The sequence below is a fragment of the Cervus canadensis genome, chromosome 29 (genome assembly GCF_019320065.1).
Source record: "Cervus canadensis isolate Bull #8, Minnesota chromosome 29, ASM1932006v1, whole genome shotgun sequence".
NCBI classification, from domain to species: Eukaryota; Metazoa; Chordata; class Mammalia; order Artiodactyla; family Cervidae; genus Cervus; species Cervus canadensis.
Window position 1 is genome coordinate 23809388 of NC_057414.1, and position 19311 is coordinate 23828698.

The 19311-nt window shown below is 41.2% G+C and overlaps 1 protein-coding gene across 2 annotated transcripts in view; it reads right to left on the reverse strand.

The window, feature by feature from the left end:
- Nucleotides 1-2951: 2951 nt before the first annotated feature.
- Nucleotides 2952-19311, reverse strand: part of ZDHHC13 (zinc finger DHHC-type palmitoyltransferase 13) — a 51202-nt gene continuing 34842 nt past the window's right edge. For both annotated transcript variants that reach the window (XM_043451138.1, XM_043451137.1), the window contains exons 11-17: nt 17298-17422; nt 16162-16224; nt 15365-15458; nt 13542-13625; nt 9069-9226; nt 5856-5953; nt 2952-3565 (exon numbers count right to left, since the gene is read on the reverse strand). In XM_043451138.1, the coding sequence (XP_043307073.1) occupies nt 3427-3565; nt 5856-5953; nt 9069-9226; nt 13542-13625; nt 15365-15458; nt 16162-16224; nt 17298-17422 (761 nt within the window). In that variant the 3' untranslated portion in view covers nt 2952-3426. The remainder of the gene's footprint in view (nt 3566-5855; nt 5954-9068; nt 9227-13541; nt 13626-15364; nt 15459-16161; nt 16225-17297; nt 17423-19311) is intronic.

Here is a 19311-nt window from a genome sequence, read left to right on the forward strand (position 1 = left end):
GCCCGATCCTGCAGGCCAGTCAGGGCTTCGCCTCTTCCCCTGGTGACATGTTGAGACACTGGAGGACTCCTGAGACCAGGAGTGCTGTGATTCAATCTGCCTTGTACAGGGATTACTCCACTGCTTGTAACTGGGTGAGGGTGGAAAACAGGAGAGCAAATAAGAGGGCTGTAGTAATGCAGGCAAGAAGTGATGTAACTCGGTGGCCACAAGTCACTTCTGGATATATTCTGAAGACAGAGCCAGTAGGATTTCTCAAAGGAATGACTATGCGGTATTATGGGAAAAAGTGATCAAGAAAAAATTCTGAAGTTTTGGCCTCAGTAATGGAAAGGATTAAATTTCTGATCAATGGGTACAAAGAACACTGAGGGTAGGAAATAAGGTTGTTTACTTTTTATTCACTTATTTTAAAATATGTTCTATTTTTATCTATTTTTAAAAATCTATGTTGTGCAGGTGGAGCTAGGATAGAAATCAGAAGTTGAGTTTCAATTTGGACAAGTAAATTTTAATATGTCTACTATTAGATGTTGAAGTGGATACATCAGGTACACAGTTTGGAGTCTGAGAAGGAAGTCTGAACTGGAGTTAATAACCTGGGGTGTATGTCACCACGAAATCAGATGAGATTATCAAGGAGGAGGAAGCGAGTTTAGATAAAGAGCAAGGAGATCAAGGACTCGCCTCTGGGACATTCCAGCATGAAATGGTAGGGGCGGAAAAACAGCAAGGAGATGTTAGGCTCTCGAGAGCAACCAGTGAGATGAGGAGGAAACTCAGGAGTGCTCGCTTCTGGAGGCTGGGTGAGGTGCTGTCAGATGCTGCTGTGGGTTCTGTACGATGGGCTTGGAGCTAACGCTGAATTAACACGGAGCACTGGACAAGAGCAGCTTCCATGAAGTACTGGAGGTCAAAGCCTGCCTGCAGATGGGTTAGGAGGAGGATGGGAGAGAGAACCGGGAGATGGTGACAAGGTTTTCAAGAACTTTTACTGACATGAGAGTAAAGAAACAGCTCCTTGGGACTTCCCTAGTAGTCCAGTGTCTAAAAGTCCAAGCTCCCAACGCAGGGGGCCCGTGTTCGATACCTAGTCAGGGAACTAGACCCCCGATGCTGCAACTAAACATCCTGCATGTCACAACTAAGACCTGTGCAGACAAACATGTGTGTGTGTGTATATATATAAAGAAATAGCTCCTTATTGCTCACTTTAATCTTATAACTCCTTAAATTAACATTCAAGACCCCTGGTGATCTCCTAATAGCTCCTGTATACCTTTCCAACTTATTAACCAAGCTCCCCACTTCCAATACTCTATGGGCCCAGGGTGTCATCATTCTGACTAGAGAGTTTTCTGTTGTCTTTACTCAAAGTTCTCTCCATGAGAATGCCTTTCAATTCCAACCATCTACTTTCAAACTCAGTATCACAGAAGACTGTGATACTTTCTAATGCCCTGTCATCCATAAACACGTCCCTGATCACACCACTAAGGCTCTCCCTAACCTCTAAACTCTAACAATATTTTATTTGTATCCCTCTTATGGCTTTTAGTAGTTTCTACATTATACTATAGTTTCATTTATCTTAGCTTCCCCTCTAGACTGTAAATGCCAAGATTAGTATGCCCAACTAAATGTTTTCTGGCCTAGAATACCTACCATGGTGCTTCATAAGTATTTGTGGGGTAATTTTATTTTATTTTATTTTTGTGTGTGGGGGGGGTAATTTTAAAATGAATGAAATGTGCTTTCCGTCTACGGCCATACCACCCTGAACGCGCCCGATCTCGTCTGATCTTGAAATGTGCTTTCCATGTTACATATCAATTAGATGTGCTAGACTACAGTGGCTCTGGGAATCTGAATCATAAACAAGTGAGCTCCAGGTCCCTGCCCTATCCCTGTGGTTCTGATCTAAACGGTCTATGGATCACAATTTGAGAATATTTACTTGGCAGGAGTTGATAGGAAAGGAATGGAGAGAGGATATAGCCTGAAAAATGTCATTCTGCCTCTCAAATGAGAATCAGCCTTCAGGCACAATTCTGGTCACATCATTTCTTGCTTTAAAACCACACATTTAACAAGTTAACTCAAATATTTACTGAACACATACGTGTCAGGCAGTATTCTAGGAGGCCAGCACTCTAGAGTGGGGAGCCTGGTTAGTATCCATGTGACCTTGGAGAACATGCAAACTTCTTTAGGCTTTACTTTCCTTATCTCAAAGGCTCTGTAGAAAAAAATGAGAACAGATCGTTGAGGAACTGAAAGATCTATGTGGTTAGAGGATAAAGTGTGGTCCAAAGTAAGATGGTAAACAAAATAAGGCTCTATCATGCAAGGCTATCTTGAGAAGGAAATGGCAGCCCACTCCAGTATTCTTGCCTGGGAAATCCCACAGATGGAGGAGACTGGTGGGCTACAGTCCATGGGGTGCAAAGCTGTTGGACATGACTTAGCGACTAAACAACAACAACAACAGTACAGGGTCAGCAGGACATGGTGGGAATTTTAGCTTTTACCCCCAGAGCAACGGGAAGCTAAGGAAGGGTTTTCAGCAGGTAGGTGTCATGTCCAGGGATGTATATGTATCTGTGTGTGTGTGTGTATATATGTAAGTGTGTGTGTGTGTGTGTATACATATATGTATATAAATAACACCAAGAGTTAAAGTTGAACTAGCATTTCCTCCAGAAGGGGGAAATTAGCATTTATAATCACATCCATCTAATATTTTGAAGGTACTAAGTAAAAATTCTAATTAGTCTTTAATACTTCCAAAGTTCAATTTTCTAAGTATAACAGAAAACAAAATAAAAAATTGCTTATTTGTATTAACAATGATCTCACCTCATTCCTGGAACTGGGAATGTTTCTTCAGTCCTAAATACACCTTTTCTTAATTTAAGATTCAAGAAGTGTCAAGTTTCAGAAACTAAGTCTCAGCTACAAAAAAAAACTGTTTTATTACATGTGAAAGCAAAACAGGTACATCTATTTAAATATTTTTTTACATATTTATAGATAAAACAAAGACAAATAATTTATCAAAAATTACAAGTTTAAAGAATAGTACTACTTTGAAACAGCCAATAAAGTATCTGAAAATACCACACTTTCTCCATAATTGGTGAATATTATCGCCAAAAAAAAAAGAAGGAACTTGCATTTTCTCGTGAAAAATATAAAAGTTCTTTTTAGACGTTGGCTAAGATTGTTCAGGAGCAGTCCGTCTTACTAAACCTGAAAAACTGTAAATGCTTTCTTGATAACTTCTGTTTTTACCAAATGGCTTTAAAAGCCACCTGTGCTTTCCTTTGGGCTTAGGTGAACTCTAAATCTTCATTTCACTTGCAGACCACAGAGCATTGACATAAGTACAAACAAATCAAAGTGAGAGTTACGGGCTGCTCTTCTTCATACTGAGCGAAGAACTTTCTCTTTAGCCGGGTGAAAGACCATGGTGTACTGTGAAGTCCAGTCTACTGCACAGGGCTTGACCAAGCCAAAGCAGCCGCACTGGAAGAAATCTGCGAGGTTCTGTGTGAACCCAAGGCTGCCAAGAAAGGAACAGAACATGTCTTACTACATTTCCTGTTAGCACTCGATAAACATTCCTTCAAACCTTAAATGTGCACTGAGAACTTACAATACACATCCTTCTAAGATCCCAAAGAAATCCAGAGGTGAACCAGACAGTTCCTTGAATCTGTAGCCCTTAAAACTGAAGCCTGGCTCCATTTCTGAATGTGAATCCCTATTTTGAGATTCCTGGCAACTTAAGTTCATTTTGGATCCTCACTCACTGGAAGAGTCACCACCACTATTAAGTTTTTGTTTTTTCATTCCCACTGCTCTAATTCAGACCTGGACTATCTCAAAGGCCAGACAGGCCAGAAAACAACAACAACACCACCACACACACACACACAATAAATAAGATGGGATTCTTCTAAGGAACTCTCTAAATGTTTCTGTCTCAACTCCCCTTCTAATTCATCTTACATACTAGAGACTGGGCCTCCAAAAACATGACACATAATAGCTCCTCACCTCCCAATCAAAACCCTTTAAAGACATTCCTCTGCCCAGAGGCTCAAATCCAAATTCCTCATCTTTGTACTCACAGCCCTACACAATAAAGCCCCAGGACTGCTTGGGTTTCGATGCTTCCAAACATACATTTTGTGATAGCTACCCTGGCTTTACTTTCCCCGTGATCACAACTGCATGGGCCATTCTACTGCCCTGGAACCCACATTTCCCTAATCTTGTATCAGGTAACACCCTCATCCTCGTAAGTCCTACCAGTTCTCAAGGCCCAGGGCAAGGCCCAGTTCGCCTTTGGGGCTGTCCTGACTGCATATATCTTCAGCATCTTTATTTTCCTCCACTAAATTCCTGAATGCTACTATCTGTTCCAGTTAGCATGAATATTCACTTTTATGCATGTGCCCCGTCTTACGTGAGAACACCTCTGTGAGTGAGGATGAGAGAGTGAGGACGAGCGAGTGAGGATGAGTGAGGGCCATCAGGAGGAGTTCCAAGGCTGCTGAGCAGGCAGCTTCCCAGGCAGAGCACTGTCCACGTGGGACTGACGGGGTAAAAGCGGGAAGGCACGCTGGAGATCGACAGGGCCCAGCTCAGGAGCTGGCTATGAGTAAAACTAACTTAGGGAGGACAACTAAGACAGATCTTTGGGTTGAGCAGCATTTGGAAGCCAGATTCAAAGTGGCTCCAAGGCTTTACCATTAGTTCCTCCAGGGATGCTGCCATTACTTGTCATGCTCCAGCTCGTTCACCTCTGGCCCTTTATTCACTCTTCTCCGGGGCTTAGAATGCCCTTCCTTCCTTGTCTCCAACCCCATGTCTTTCAAGGCTCAGCTTAAAATTCCACCTCTATCACAAAGAGGTCCATACTTCGGTGGACTAAATATTTATTCCTCTGGTTACATCCCTGAGAAAGGGATTTATTACCACTGCCAGTCTCAAGCAATCAACACAAGCTTAACACCACTCTCTACTCTCCATCACTTTGGTCCCCTCTTCCCAATTAAGTCAATTTCTCTCCTCTAAACACACATCACAGTCATATTACAGGCTCTGATTTCCCTGTCTAACAGCCTAACAATTTCATCTTGTACCATGAGTGTGCTTTAAAATAGACTGCTCATGAGATATGCAGTAAGCGTTCAAATCCCTGGAGGGCCCTGGGTCACCTCTGCAGTGCTCCCAGCCTCCAGATCCCGATATATGTGACAAGGAGATAAGCTTCAAAGCCTGATCGTTCACATCATAAGAGGATGGCCTTCCTACAGACACCCTCATTTTTGACGGAGGACGAGTTCCATACAGCTGGTCCTCTGGGGAGAACATATCCCAAACCTGAAAAAGTAGCTTTTCTTTGACACGGGTGGGCTCATTAAACCATAGGACTAAAAGAATTACTGGTGATAGAAAGTCAGGTTGAAAACCCTGGCAAAGCTTGCAATCTAACGCTTTCGGCAGAGAGCCTTGTGCCTGGCTTTCTCAGCCACGTGCTCACTTATCTCACACTGACTTCATGCCAGCAATATGCAACCTTGTGACCATGTGGCTTGACTGAAAAGATCCCCCGGCTTGGCAAAACTTCAAAGTCACTTACCGTTTGTGCTCAGTCCAGGAGACTAAATCCCAAATTCTTACCACCTTGGGGCTCATGACCTTACCACTCATCTGCTGTCATTAAGGCTTCCAAGAAAGAACAGGTTCGACTCCATCAGAAAGCCATGGCAGCAGGGCCACGGGTGGTGATGGCGAGGCCGGCCCCTTCCACAGGCCCGGCAGGAGGGACAGGTTTCACTTACTTGTACGGGGTCCTCCTGAGGGACAACGTCTGTTTCATGTGCTTGCTCTGCTTCAGCAGGCTGGTTCTCTCATAGGAGGTCAGGCCCAGAAAAGCAATCTGAAAAAGAATATTGGAAGGTATGCAAAAAAAAAAAAAAACAAAACACGCCACCACACTGAGGCTCATCACTCTTGGCAGAGCATCAACAGCACACTGATAAACAATCAGCTCTTCGCCCCAAAGACAACATCACCAAGCCTTCTAACCAAGGATCGTGATAAGGGCAAGGACTTGACAGCTCGACACCAGACTCACCTATGTACATCTAGTAGCTGGGCTTTTTTTTTTTGGATTGTCTGCTTTTTATTAACCTTCAAGAAAGCAGAGGGCATTGACTGATAGTCGTGAAATGATGTGGCTTATGGCCGTGTTTATAGATTCTCAACACATTCAGCATTCAAATTTCAGATGAATCAAACAACATAATATCAGTATTAATGCAATTATCTCAACCTCTATATGCTTCTCAGTATCTCTTTGAAAAGGGTCAAATAAAGTTAATCTGAAATGAAGGATATTTTAAAATCATCCTTTATAAGGACAGCCATAAATTTGGGGAAGGGTAAGAATTAAAGAAACTTTAAAAATTCTCGAAGCATTAAAACCAATATTATTCACTGAGATATCTCATCCAATCCTCAAAACAACTCAAACATCAAGTTCCTTATCTGTAAAACACAGATTATCACAGCACCCACTTCAGCTTGTCTAAGGACTTGCGATAGTATGTTTAAAATGATCTAGTGCAGAGGTTGATAGAGGTGAAGCAACTGGTCCAAGGCCACACAGCTTAGAAAATGACAGAACTGGGATGGACACCTCAGTCAGCCTGAGAATAAAGTCCATGGTCCCTGTCAGCAGTCTACACTCTCAGTTTGACTTGCTACAGTCAAAACCATGACTCACCAGAGCACTTAGGAAATGAAAGACTTCAACTAATTAGACTATTTTCTTTATTAAGAAAACAACTTTACTCTGAATTCTCGTATTTGAAAACTATCCAAAACTTTGAGCCCACTTTCCTGCCTTAGAGAGTATAAACAAACTTTCTTTTAAAAAGCAAAGATATTATATCCTCAAATACTTGTACTTCTTTTAAGAGCCCAGACAGAAAGAAAGAAAATTAGAACTGATGTCTCAAAATCTTAGGTTTTGCCTCTAACTGAGCCCTATGGCCATAAGTAAGGTACTCAACATCTCTTAGGCTTATCTTTCTCATCCATAAAATGGACACATGACTTTGGCACAGTCTCCATCTCAAATGTTTGTGAGGCCACTGACAGGAAAGTGCTTTGGAATACTGAAAACATATATAAATAATAATTTGCATTAATAATACCTAATATTTATATATGCTCCTAATATTTATATATGCTTTACATATTCCAAAGCACCTTCTCATCAATGGGCTCACAAACATTTGAGATGGAGACTGTGCCGAAGTTGTGTGTCCATTTTATGGATGAGAAAGCTAAGCCTAAGAGATGCTGAGTGCCTTGCTTATGGCTGGGCTTCCCTGGTGGCTCAGATGTTAAAGAATCTGCCTGTAATGCAGGAGACCCAGGTTCAATCTCTGGGTTGGGAAGAGCCCCTGGAGGAAGGCATGGCAACCCACTCCAGTATTCTTGCCTGGAAAATCCCATGGACAGAGAAGCATGGTGGGCTGAAGTCCATGGGGTCACCAAGAATCAGACATGACTGAGTGACCAACACATTTACTTAATCAGAGGTGGAGTTAGAGGCAGAACCTAGGATTTGAGACATCAGTTCTAATTTTCTTTCTCCTTTCCTGGACTCTTAGAACAAACTTATAAATGATTATGGCTTCCCAGGTCGTGTGAGTGGTAAAGAATCCACCTGCCAATGCAGGAGACACAAGAGACAAGGGTTTGATCCCTTTCAGGAAGATCCCCTGGAGTAGAAAATGACAACCCACTCCAGTATTCTTGCCTGGAAAATTCCATGGACAGAGGAACCTGGTGGGCTACAGCCCATGGGGCCACAAAGAGTTGGACATGACTGAGCATACACACATTATAAATGATTATTATAATATCAATAATCATTGATGCTAATATTCATTCTTTTTTTAAATTATTTTTTGGCCACACCACATGGCATTCGGGATCTTAGTTCCCATACCAGGGATCGAACCCACACCCCGTGTAGTGGAAGCAAGGAGTCTTAACCACTGGACCAACAGGGAAGTCCTGCTAATATCCATTCCTACTGTCCGAGTCTATAGATGGTGGATAGGAGATTAGGACAAATATTCAGAAACCTCAATTCAGTCAGTATGATAACCTTAATTCTTTTCTTCAGCATTTCCCCCCCTTTTCGTCTTTTACTTTTTACTATTATTGCAGAATTGGTTACTTCCTCATAAAAATGGAATACATTTTGCTTTTGTTGAGTAATGCTCCAATTATCTGACGTCTGGCAGTAATCGGCTCAGACTGATCATGGCTGTCCATTCCATGAGGGAGGCCGTAGCAACAATGGGAATTAGGTTACGCTCTTAAAGGCAGGCACGCAGCAGGGAAGAAACAGAAGCTTCACAGAAAGCTGAAGGTGGTGGCTACTGCCCTGGAGCATGACCTTTCTAATGGTCATGACCTTCTCTGCAAGTATAATTACCATGCCCATCTTTCATTTCTTCCCCACTTCCATGCCCTTAAGGACCACATAATAACAAGGATAACAAACAGGGCTAGGAAAAGGGAGGGAACATAATCATCTCACGTCTGCCCAATGCTTTACAGTTTATAACATGCTTTTACACACCACATAGTTTAATTATAGGATGGAAAAAGCCCTCGAATGGAATTGTCAGAAGACCTGTTACCAGTTCTGATTTTTGCCATTCAGTGGGTGACCTTGAGCAGTTCAGTTCACCTCCCTGACCTCTATCTGTTAAAGAGGTCAGCTTAGATAACTCTTATGACTATACTAACACCTTATTACTCTAACCTTTAAACGATTCTGTTAGAGTTGACAGCAATTACTATCCCCCCCATTTTACAGGAAATTGCAATTCAGGGGTCAAATGACATGCCCAGACCCACAGCATAAATGACAGAGGTAGAACTCAAATCTAAGTCTTCTGACTTGAAATTTAAGTCCTTCTACCTCACTATGTGTTACTGGATATGCATTATAAGAAAATAAATACCTGAAAAAGTTGATTTATTAATAAAAACATTGACCATGAGAAATGAAAACTTGCTAACATGAAGATATACATGACCCAAGGGGAACAGGTCACAGTCTGATTGAGGTAGGTCCACAGTCCATCTTCTTTGAAAGTTGTGGTACAATGATTTGACCAATCTGTGAATTCACAAAAGAGGGGTCCATTATTTAAAAAGGTAACAAGCTAGTGGTCATTCTTCAAGAAGAAAAAAATCGCTGCAGTTCTATTTAGGGAGAAGAGAAAGTAACACATAATGGCACAGATCAGAACTCAACTTAAAGATTTTATCTTCCAAATAAATGTCAGCTTAACAAAGTTTTTTTTTAAATGGTGTTGTTAAGGCTATGACAATACTGCATTGGTAGTTGGCAGTGAAGGAATAAAAGCCAAAACCTTTACAAAACCATCACTGAAATCAGCATATTCAGCATGAAATAGACTGGCCAGAAGTTATTCAAGGACTTGATAACTGAGAATGATTATATATTCAATAAGTACTTGTCTGAGAAAATTCTCTATCTTATCTGTGTTACAGCAAGACAAGGGTCTGTTACAGAATTGAACATAAATTCTTATTAAGGGCTCAGCTCAACAGGCCATTGTTGAGGACACAAAAAATCCTATAAGCACCTGGGTGTCACTGTAACACAACCTAGAGCATGTAGTTACTGACTGTACTTGTGCTTTGGGACCATAATTAATCCCACAGTGGGAGAAAAGCCAGGTGAGAGAACTCACGAGTCAGCAACTCAGTTTCTCCCCAGGAACATCTATTCATATGTCAATCAAAAGTGAGGTCTCCATGATACTGACCCCCTAACCCAGGAAGCCAAGAGCATCAGTAGGGAGAACACAGGCAGGAATAGGCAGAAAAAAAGGAACAGATCTTCCAGGTAGTGAAAGTGAAAGTCACTCAGTCATGTCCGACTCTGCGACCCCATGGACTGTAGCCTGCCAGGCTCCTCTGTCCATGGGATTCTCCAGGCAAGGGTACTGGAATGAGTAGCTGTTCCCTTCTCCAGGGGATCTTCCCAACCCAGGGATCAAACCCAGGTCTCCCACATTGCAGGCAATCCTTTACTGAGCCACCGGGGAAGCCCAATGTAAAAACCAGTGACTTCAAACAGGCATCACGAGCATTCACAAAGGACAAGGAAATAAGAATTGTGTAGATGTGCACCCTGAGGTTTTATAAATGCCTCTGATAATTTGAGAAGTAGTTTCAGACATTTTCCCAAAGCAGCACTTAAGAGCTCCTGGGACATAAACAAATGAGTCCATGACTTAACTATCAACTGTCTGACCATTTTAGTCCTGAAAAAAAATTTTTCTTTTCTGAGTTTGATTTCCAACAATCTTTCATGAATATATGCCAGAAGCATTCTAAGGGCAATCATCACAGAGCAACAATCAAGGTTAAAAAAAACTTTAAGGCAAATTACACTCTCTTTAAAGCTGCTCATTAGGACAGCAAACAAAGATACATTCCACATACTTACCTGATACAAGAACAAAAAAATATGTATATAATTTCCAACAGCAGGCTTAGGAAACAGCTGCTGAGCGGGAAAGAGTATCTACTCTCTTTCTGCTTATGAATGTCTACTGCTCCCTTCTGGGAATTTTTTGATAACACAGCATGACTTTGAACAGGAATTTTCAGAGGACTGATTTCAGATTTATCAAAGATATGGCTGCAAACAGCCACATACATTATGTTATGCAGTACAACACTTTAATATGTACTAATAATACATTTTTATCAGGTGGCCACTGGCTAATAACAGGGAACTCATATTGCTCCAGATCAATCATTTTCATCTTTAAATAGTTCTGACAGTTATGGTGTTCTTTCTAACAATGATCTAAAAATCTTTGTCCCTGTAGCTCATAGGATGTTGACACTTTGAGTGACTTACTGTCCACCCTGAAAACAGACCTCACAAAAGGGAAAACGCATGGAGATTGCTCAAAACCAGAGTAGCTAGAACTGGATCCCATGAGGAGGAGGGTACACAGCAATGTTCTAGCACCAGGAGTGTTAATGATAAAGAAGGTGGGATGACAATGAGGCCTTGTTAGAAAAATGGAGTGAAAGTTCACTTTTGCTGTCTGTGAAATAATAATAAACGGACACGATGCTCTCATCCAGTATAAAGAAATACTGTGACCATCACAAAATAGCAAAACAATAAATTAAAGTAACAAAACACGTTCAGCTAGTCTACACAGTTGTTAGGGAATGTAAGGTGGGATTGTTTCTAAGAAACAAAAAATGTAATACAAAAACTGGTTTGGAGCCAGAGAATAAAGACAAAGAGGAGGGAAGAACCAAATGAATGTAATACGGAAGCAACTTGGAAAGAATGAATGTGATGGAAAATTACTTCTGTCCTTATCAATACAGTCTTATGCTGGACACAGCCACCGCACAAAGGGGACTATTTTTAGTGACAAGAGAGAGTGCAGAGAGACAAGTGTGGCATAAAATCTGGCTCTTCTCCCTGAGGATCAAGTCCAAGGGACAAGCTGGTCCAGGGGCCCAGCTACAAAAGGTTTTCCAGGAATATGCTTTATTTTCAGGCCTTTAAAAGGGCAGCTCTTTCAACAGAAAGAAGCATTAAAAAAAAAATCTTTAATTTCTTATACCACAGGACATAATAATCTATGCAGTTTTATACTTTTAATGCTCAGGATTACTGATGGTCTTTGACAAGAACTGAGGTCAGGGATCACAACCTACTGACTCAGCTCCATTTGAGATGGTGGCGGTCACGCTAAGCTCCAAAAGCATCCCCTAGTGATCAGAGACACCAAAGATGTCTGGTAGAAACAGGGCTGTCAAGGCAACTGAGGTCTTCTCCATGCCTATGGCAGGGCTAAAAACAGACCATTTCATGAATATCAATTAACAATCTCTAAACAAAACAAAAGGGACTCTAGAGAGTCCTTTGGACTGCAAGGAGATCAAACCAGTCCATCCTAAAGGAAATCAGCCCTGAATATTCGTTAGAAGGACTGAAGCTGAAGATGAAGCTCCAATACTTTGGCCACATGATATGTGAAGAACTGACTCATTGGAAAAGACCCTGATGCTGGGAAAGACTGAAGGCAAAAGGATAAAGGGGTTGCAGAGGATCAGATCGTTAGGTAACATCACTGACTCAATAGACATGAGTTTGAGCAAACTCCAGGAGATAGTGAAGGACAGGGAAGCCAGGTGTGCTGCAGTTCATGGGGTCGCAAACAACTGACACGGCTGAGTGACTGAACAACAACAGAACACAACTTGTAATACTGGATGGTTCTGGAAGGATATCTGAGAGGCTGCGGACAGCACACTGAAAAATGACCTTCCAAAAACTAAACAAAATTTAACCTAGAGAAAGCCAGCTGGTGAGTGGGGTGGGGAGAGTAAGGAGTGGAGAACGTGGGATTCTAAAGAGGAAAAGAAAAAATGTAGGAATAAATTTTCCACATCTGCTAGAATCATTCCACATTTTAGCTCAAGCAACAGACTTGTATCCTACTGGCAAAATCCAAGACTTGAGCATGAATATAATGGGAGTGTGGATGGAAACAGATCAGCAGTAAAGCCTCTGCCTCTAGAACCAAATGCTCCTAAAACCTTCAGAATAAATAAATAATAAACAGTTAAACCAATAAAATCAAAATAAACTATAAGCTCTGTAAGTTTTTCCAGTTAGGTAGCCTATTCTTAGGTCTGAAAAGCATAGTCATGCAATTCTTAAGAGCTAATCAAAACCCTTCTTGCTTCAATTTAAACCCTCTTCTTATTCGATCACGTTGGAACAACTGGACGTCACTCCCTACACGAGCCCCCCCCCACCCCCACCAGCCCCCGATGACCTCCTACATGGCTACTGAAAAGTTGTTTTCCTTTCTCAGGGAAGCAGAATAAGTGATCTGCTGTTTTCTTCCAAGTTATTATTTCCAACCTTTCAATCACTGTCACTGTTTTCCCATCAGTTCTAAGTCCTGACTTGATATTTATATCAAATGGCACAAGCTTTCAGAGTCCTGTGGCTTAAGTACCATGACCACCTCCAACCCACTCCCTCAGCCTCTCTACCACCAACTTTCCCCCCTATTTTATTTACTTATCACTTCCCCTTGCTTTGTATTTGAGCGACTGATTTTTACTCATCTCACTGAGGGATAAATCTGCACTTAAATGAGTCTATTTTTGACCACTTCTCAAACTTATCAAGGTCACTTCAGAGTTCAATCTCTTCCAAACTACTGACAACTAACCTCTCCTAGCATTTCTTACAGATTCCCGATGCTGAGAGAGTCTTAAGGGCATTTGTTTCACTTTTATTAGGGTATGGTTTATAGTCATCCAGCCACAATGTGATATAAAAGAGTTCACGAGAAACAGCGTATTGAGTGTGGGTGTGTAAGTCTGCTATAAGAAAAATGTATACTTACAGATGAAAGATTCATATATAATCCAGTCACACACGATGGAAAGGAAAAATAAGAAGAATATGTAATAGTGATGGTTGCCAAAACCTACATCAAAAAAGAAAAACAACATACTTAACACTTTCTTACAATGATCTTCCAGAACAAGGTCTTATTAAACACTTTCCTGTCAAAAGCTTTCACTAAAGTAAAAAAGAACTAAGCTGTTGTTTTGCTTTTAAATGCCATTAAACCCAAACCAAACAGCTTTGATATGTCCTGTTCAAATGTCCACATCAACTGAACTAATATTTATTCATTAAAGAAGATACTTTTTTTTGGACAGAACAAAGCTTACTAAGTAAATCCTATACAGCCCCAGGATGGCCTCTACAGTGCTGGTGGCAGGTGAGTGGGCAGGACTTGGGGCAAATCATATCCTGTCTCTTCCTTCCTTCCATGTAATGAGTTTACACAAGTACAATTTCTGGACATCAAGGGCTGACTCAATCAGGGGAACCCAGAAAACAAACAGGGGCAACAGATATCTTGCAGGGAACTGGATACAGCAGAAGAGGGGCAACCTGTGATACCTGAGAAAGGTCTACAGAGGCAAGAAAAGGGGGAGGGTGCCAGGTATCCCAGCCCCACTGTGGCATGTGCGGCCCCCTCCCCATGCTGGAAAAGGCAGCATTTTGACAGCTAATGACAACAAAGCTCCTTAGCCACCATCATGTTCCCAGCTTCTCAAAGCCCAGCAGAAGGAACAACACCCACTGGAATCAGGAGACCCTGATTTACAAATGACAAGTTGTGTAACTATAGGTAGGTCATTTAACTTCTGATTCAGTGTTCTCATAACATGAGGAAAGTATCTCTTCTGTCTACTTCATAAGCCTGTGGCAACCAAAGAGGATGATATAAATGAAAATACTACACAAACGTGGTGTGATAAACATGTGGGCTTATACTATTGTTTTCCCACTGCCATTCAAAGCTGCCTGTCATTAATGCCATTCATCTCATCTCTATGGTGGGATGGGGTCCACAAAGCCTGGGAACACAGAAATGACCTCTTCACCTGTTCTGTAGACACAAAAGCTCACAGAAGTGTTAAGTCACTCAGTCATGTCCGACTCTTTGTGACCCCATGGACTGTACCCCACCAGGCTCTGTCCATGGGATTCTCCAGGTGAGAATATTAGAGTAGGTTGCCATTTCCTTCTCCAGGGGATCTCCCTGATAGTAGAGAACATCAAAATGCACCACGGAAAGGTGTCTTTTGTTCATCAAGATTCTACAAGCACAGCTTCCCCTTGAAGACTCATGAGACTGAAGTTCCTCATAATAAAGCCCTGCCTTTTACTGTGATGGCTCAGAGGAAACCCAGGGCTGCAGATCAGGACAATGAATACTCCCAGGGAAGGCAGACCCCAGAACTCTGCCATCTCTGGCTCTGGTGCCTACCTGAGCCTGGGAGGCAAGGAGAAAAGGTGAATAAAAGGGATAAGATACAAATTATGGAAAGAACATGCTATCTGGAGTGGAAAACTGATACTACTAAAGTGAACTCAAGCAAATAATTTGACCTTTAGTATTTTTTCCAACTCTAAAATGAAGATAGTAATACCAACCTCTGATGATCAAATAGGATACGATCTATAAAGGTGCTTTATAAATTATTATCAACCTCAACAATCAGTGTTCCAAAAGTATTAGACCACAGGGCTGATCCTCTGACAAGCAAGAGCTACAGATGCTTAGATCCTCTAATGCTTCCTGCTTTTTCTGAGCCACACGCATTGATGAAAAGAGAGCTGAACTTCAGATGGAAACCTGACACTCACCTATGCACCGTCCGGTCCACAGGCAGTGTTGGTCGTAGCGAGCCACACAGGAGTTGCACACGTGGCAATGCAGTGACCTTAAGGGCTTCCTCATCTAAGGCGACAATTACGAGAGCGAAAAGCAGGTATCAGAATCCCAAAGCGGTAACAAACCAAAAGCAAAATCTTCTTTCTAAATTATAAAGACACACTGGCACAAATAATCCTATGTTGATCATCAATTCACTTAGGCTCTGGAAGGCCTTGTTACTCTTACTTCCAGATGTCTACTTTAATTAGGCCATCACTAAGGGGGATTCGAAGTCCAGAGCCTTCTGACACTGACAAAGGGCAAATGAGGCAGCACCACACAGGATGAGTATCGGACTAAGAAAAAGCGAACACGAGTTACATTTCTGGCTCTGTCAGTAATTTGGGGAAAGTTACTTCCTCCTTTAGGCCATGAATCTTCAGTTGCTAAATCAAAGGTTTCACTAGGTGGTTTCTAGGGTCACCATGATCCTGAGACTCCAAGTCAGTTCTAACATATGCTTCGTGGCAGGAAAAAGCTAACCAAACACATAAAGAGATTTAACCATAGGCAACTTCAAGAGATTATGAACATCATTCTCTTATATGTTCAAGGCAGAAAATTTTTCTGACAGCAATGCGAAATTTATAAAAACCAATTTTATACCTGGTAAAAAGAAAGGTGTATAAATATACCAGGAAGATGTGAAAAATGCTTACATGGGCATTGTAACAAAGAATTTGCTTTTACTATGGGAAAAGAATTATAGATGAAAAGACTCACTCACAAGACAGGATGTACAAAATGTTCTGAAGTCCAGGCAGCCGGTCTCTGCAAGGGTGATGATACTCTGAAAGACATTAAGTTTGACCTTACGTTTGCTTTTTACTGGGGGAATGGATGATGCATGGTTATATCCCATTCTCACAGTTCTCTCTCCAAACTGCAATAGCTAGAAAAGCAATTTAGAAGACCTGCCACCATATCATTCTGTGCCTGAAATATGTGACTTTTCAAGGCTGCATTTTCAACCACAGTCAATAAATTAGAATGCATAAAAACCGCACCTCCTCCCTGTATTCCATGAATGGCAATGATCTTTCAGTTATAATATGCTAGAGAAAAATAAACACACACATTATACACTCATAAAAAAGGAACAAAAACCACCTATACATCAGAATTGATGGTTATAAGTGTCAAAGGCAGTCTTTCAGGAATACTGGCTTTGGGTAACAAAGAAGACAACAGTCTCCCCAACTTCTAACACTCACGAGCAATGGGAGACATACCATGACTCCTGACAATTTCAGTCTGAGGACAAGAAAGGGCATCTCCTCAGCCAGTAAGAAGAAGGACTCCCCTTGGCCCCATCCTAGATACTCTCCATATATTTAATAGGGGAATTTAAGTTGTATTATCATTACCTAAATATTATTATAAAGAAGTAGGAGCTCATATCTACTGACAGAAATTATATCTGAAAAAGTCTTGGTGGTGTATTACTGTAATGGAAAATAAAAACATTTTTTAAACTTTCATATAAATAAATGACAGTGAAGAAATCTGTTTGCTGATTTAATTATTCCACATTTACGCTGTATCTTTTATGCGCCAGGCTTCCCTGGTGGCTCAGATGGTAAACAATTCGGCTGTAATGAGGAGACTCGAGTTCGATCCCTGGGTTGGGAAGATCCCTTGGGGAAGGGAATGGTAATTCACTTCAGTAATCTTGCCTGGAGAATCCCATGGGCAGAGAAGCCTGGTGGCGACAGTCCATGGGGTCACAAAGAGTTTGTCACGACTGAAGCGACTAACACAGTGATTAGCTGCGAGGCATTAGAGATGCAATCACAGTAAAAACTGACATAGTTTACATGCCCTTCTGTAAAACAAATCAGTAACGTTACAGAGAAGACTCACCATTTTCTTTTCTTCTTCTGAAGCCTTAGTGAACCCTGGGTCAGTTGCCCAAGTCTTGTAGAAAAAATAGAGGAAGGCTACTATGCTGATAATGAAAAGGAAATATAAAGGTGTGCCTGCGACATGTGAAAGCTGAGTTAAGGAACATATCAGACTTCCAGGAAGAAGAGCCTAACTGTGATGTAGGCACATTTCATCACTGGTGCTCAAAAGTCTCTTTACTCTGCACTCTACCCTTACCTTTCCTACACACACATACCACTATGTAGACTAACCCTAAAACCTGGTCCCATCCTATGTTCTACTCCTATACGAATTTGCTCATAGTTGGCTAATAATTATCTCTTCTCATTAGGTGAAATTCATGAGAGGAATAGTTGCGGTATATGAAGAACCTCCTAAATACTGAAAAACCTTCCAGATCCAAACAAATTAATATCTAATGGTGTAACTGTGGCTCTCTTGTGTGCATCTAAAATGGTATTTTCTGATCATCCAATAAATTTTAACAAAACTATTCAAAGAAACAAATCACTGAATTCAGAGCTTCTAATTAAAAATATTCCTCTATATATTAGATTAATGCTAGCAAACATTTCTTACACCGAAGTTTAATAATGTAATTCTTCTCCTAGTAGTATTAGGCTGAGTTAATTCAGAAACAAACAAATTGCTCTCCTTGCAAAGTGGTTACAAATTAGATACTATTTGGAAAGGCAGATACTATGGATAAGTTAAGATAAAGTGTTTCAAAGATAGACATTACCCACTTTCAAGTGCTTTTAAAGTGGTTCAAATCCTTTGTATCAAAAAGGAAAATTTTGCTCCAGGGAAGGATAAATGAATGTGCAATAATGAACCAATAAACCAGCAGTAAGCCAGTTCTCCTTGTCCAATTAAAATCATTATATTGACACGGTAACCGTATCTGCCTTCCAAGGTATTGCCAAGCTGCCTGGTGCTAAACTTCAGAGTGGAAAAACGTAGCCATAGAACAAACTCTAAACTCTTGCTTCTCAAAGTGTGGTCTGTGGACCCATAGCAATGGCTTTACCTGGGAGCTTATTAGAACGCTTGAGCTCCAGACCTCACCCCAGACCTGCAGAAGCAGACTCTGGAGTTTACCAAGATCCCTAGGGGATGCACACGCACATTATAGTTTGAGAAGCACTGCTCTTACCCACAAAAAACAAGCAGTACCACATCTGGTTCTGGTAGGCAGGAATGGATCTTGTTGGTTTAGTTTATTAGTTTATCTGCAGATGGGCCTGGCTTTATGAAAAAGACAGGATCCAAAAATTTTTTTTAGAAAAAGCTGTGTGAAATTGAAATTGAATTCCCCTAAAATCCTGATCAACATACATGACACAGTCTCAAAAACCTCCAACTGAATCACAGGATAATCTCACATACTGAGTGGAACAAATATGGGGCTCCTGTTCTGAATAATCTTAAAGACAAATCCTGCAAAAATGGATGGATCCTCTCCTTCCAAATAAAAGGATCCCTTCACTATTCCCTCACATGAAAGCCAAGCATTCCTTGTTCCCATGCCCTTGCTTTGTATGGCTCACTGTTCTCAAGTGTTCCCCACTTCCCCCATCTACTTCTAAAATCATACTTTTAGGATGTCCAAGTCCTAACTGCCTTCAAGACCTGACTTATAGCCTTCCTTTCACTTGAGGTCTTTCCCTGTGGAAAAGGATTCTCTCCCTTCCCTGAACCCAAGAATGTTAATTCTATGGCACTCAGCCCTGGATTATAGTTATCTGTAGACAATTTAGCCTCCCCAGTTAGCTTGTGACCCTTTTGCAGCTAAAATACTTCTCAACATCAATCTGAGATCTGCCATTTTATAACTTGGATTAACTGGTTTTCATTCTTTAGCTCCTTTATATCTAGACTGTAGATCCACACTATAGTTGCCCTATAGGCAGATGCTACAGGAGCTGCTTCCAACATTTTTATTGAGTGCTCATTCTGTACAATGCACTGGCTTCCAAATGGCAGACTT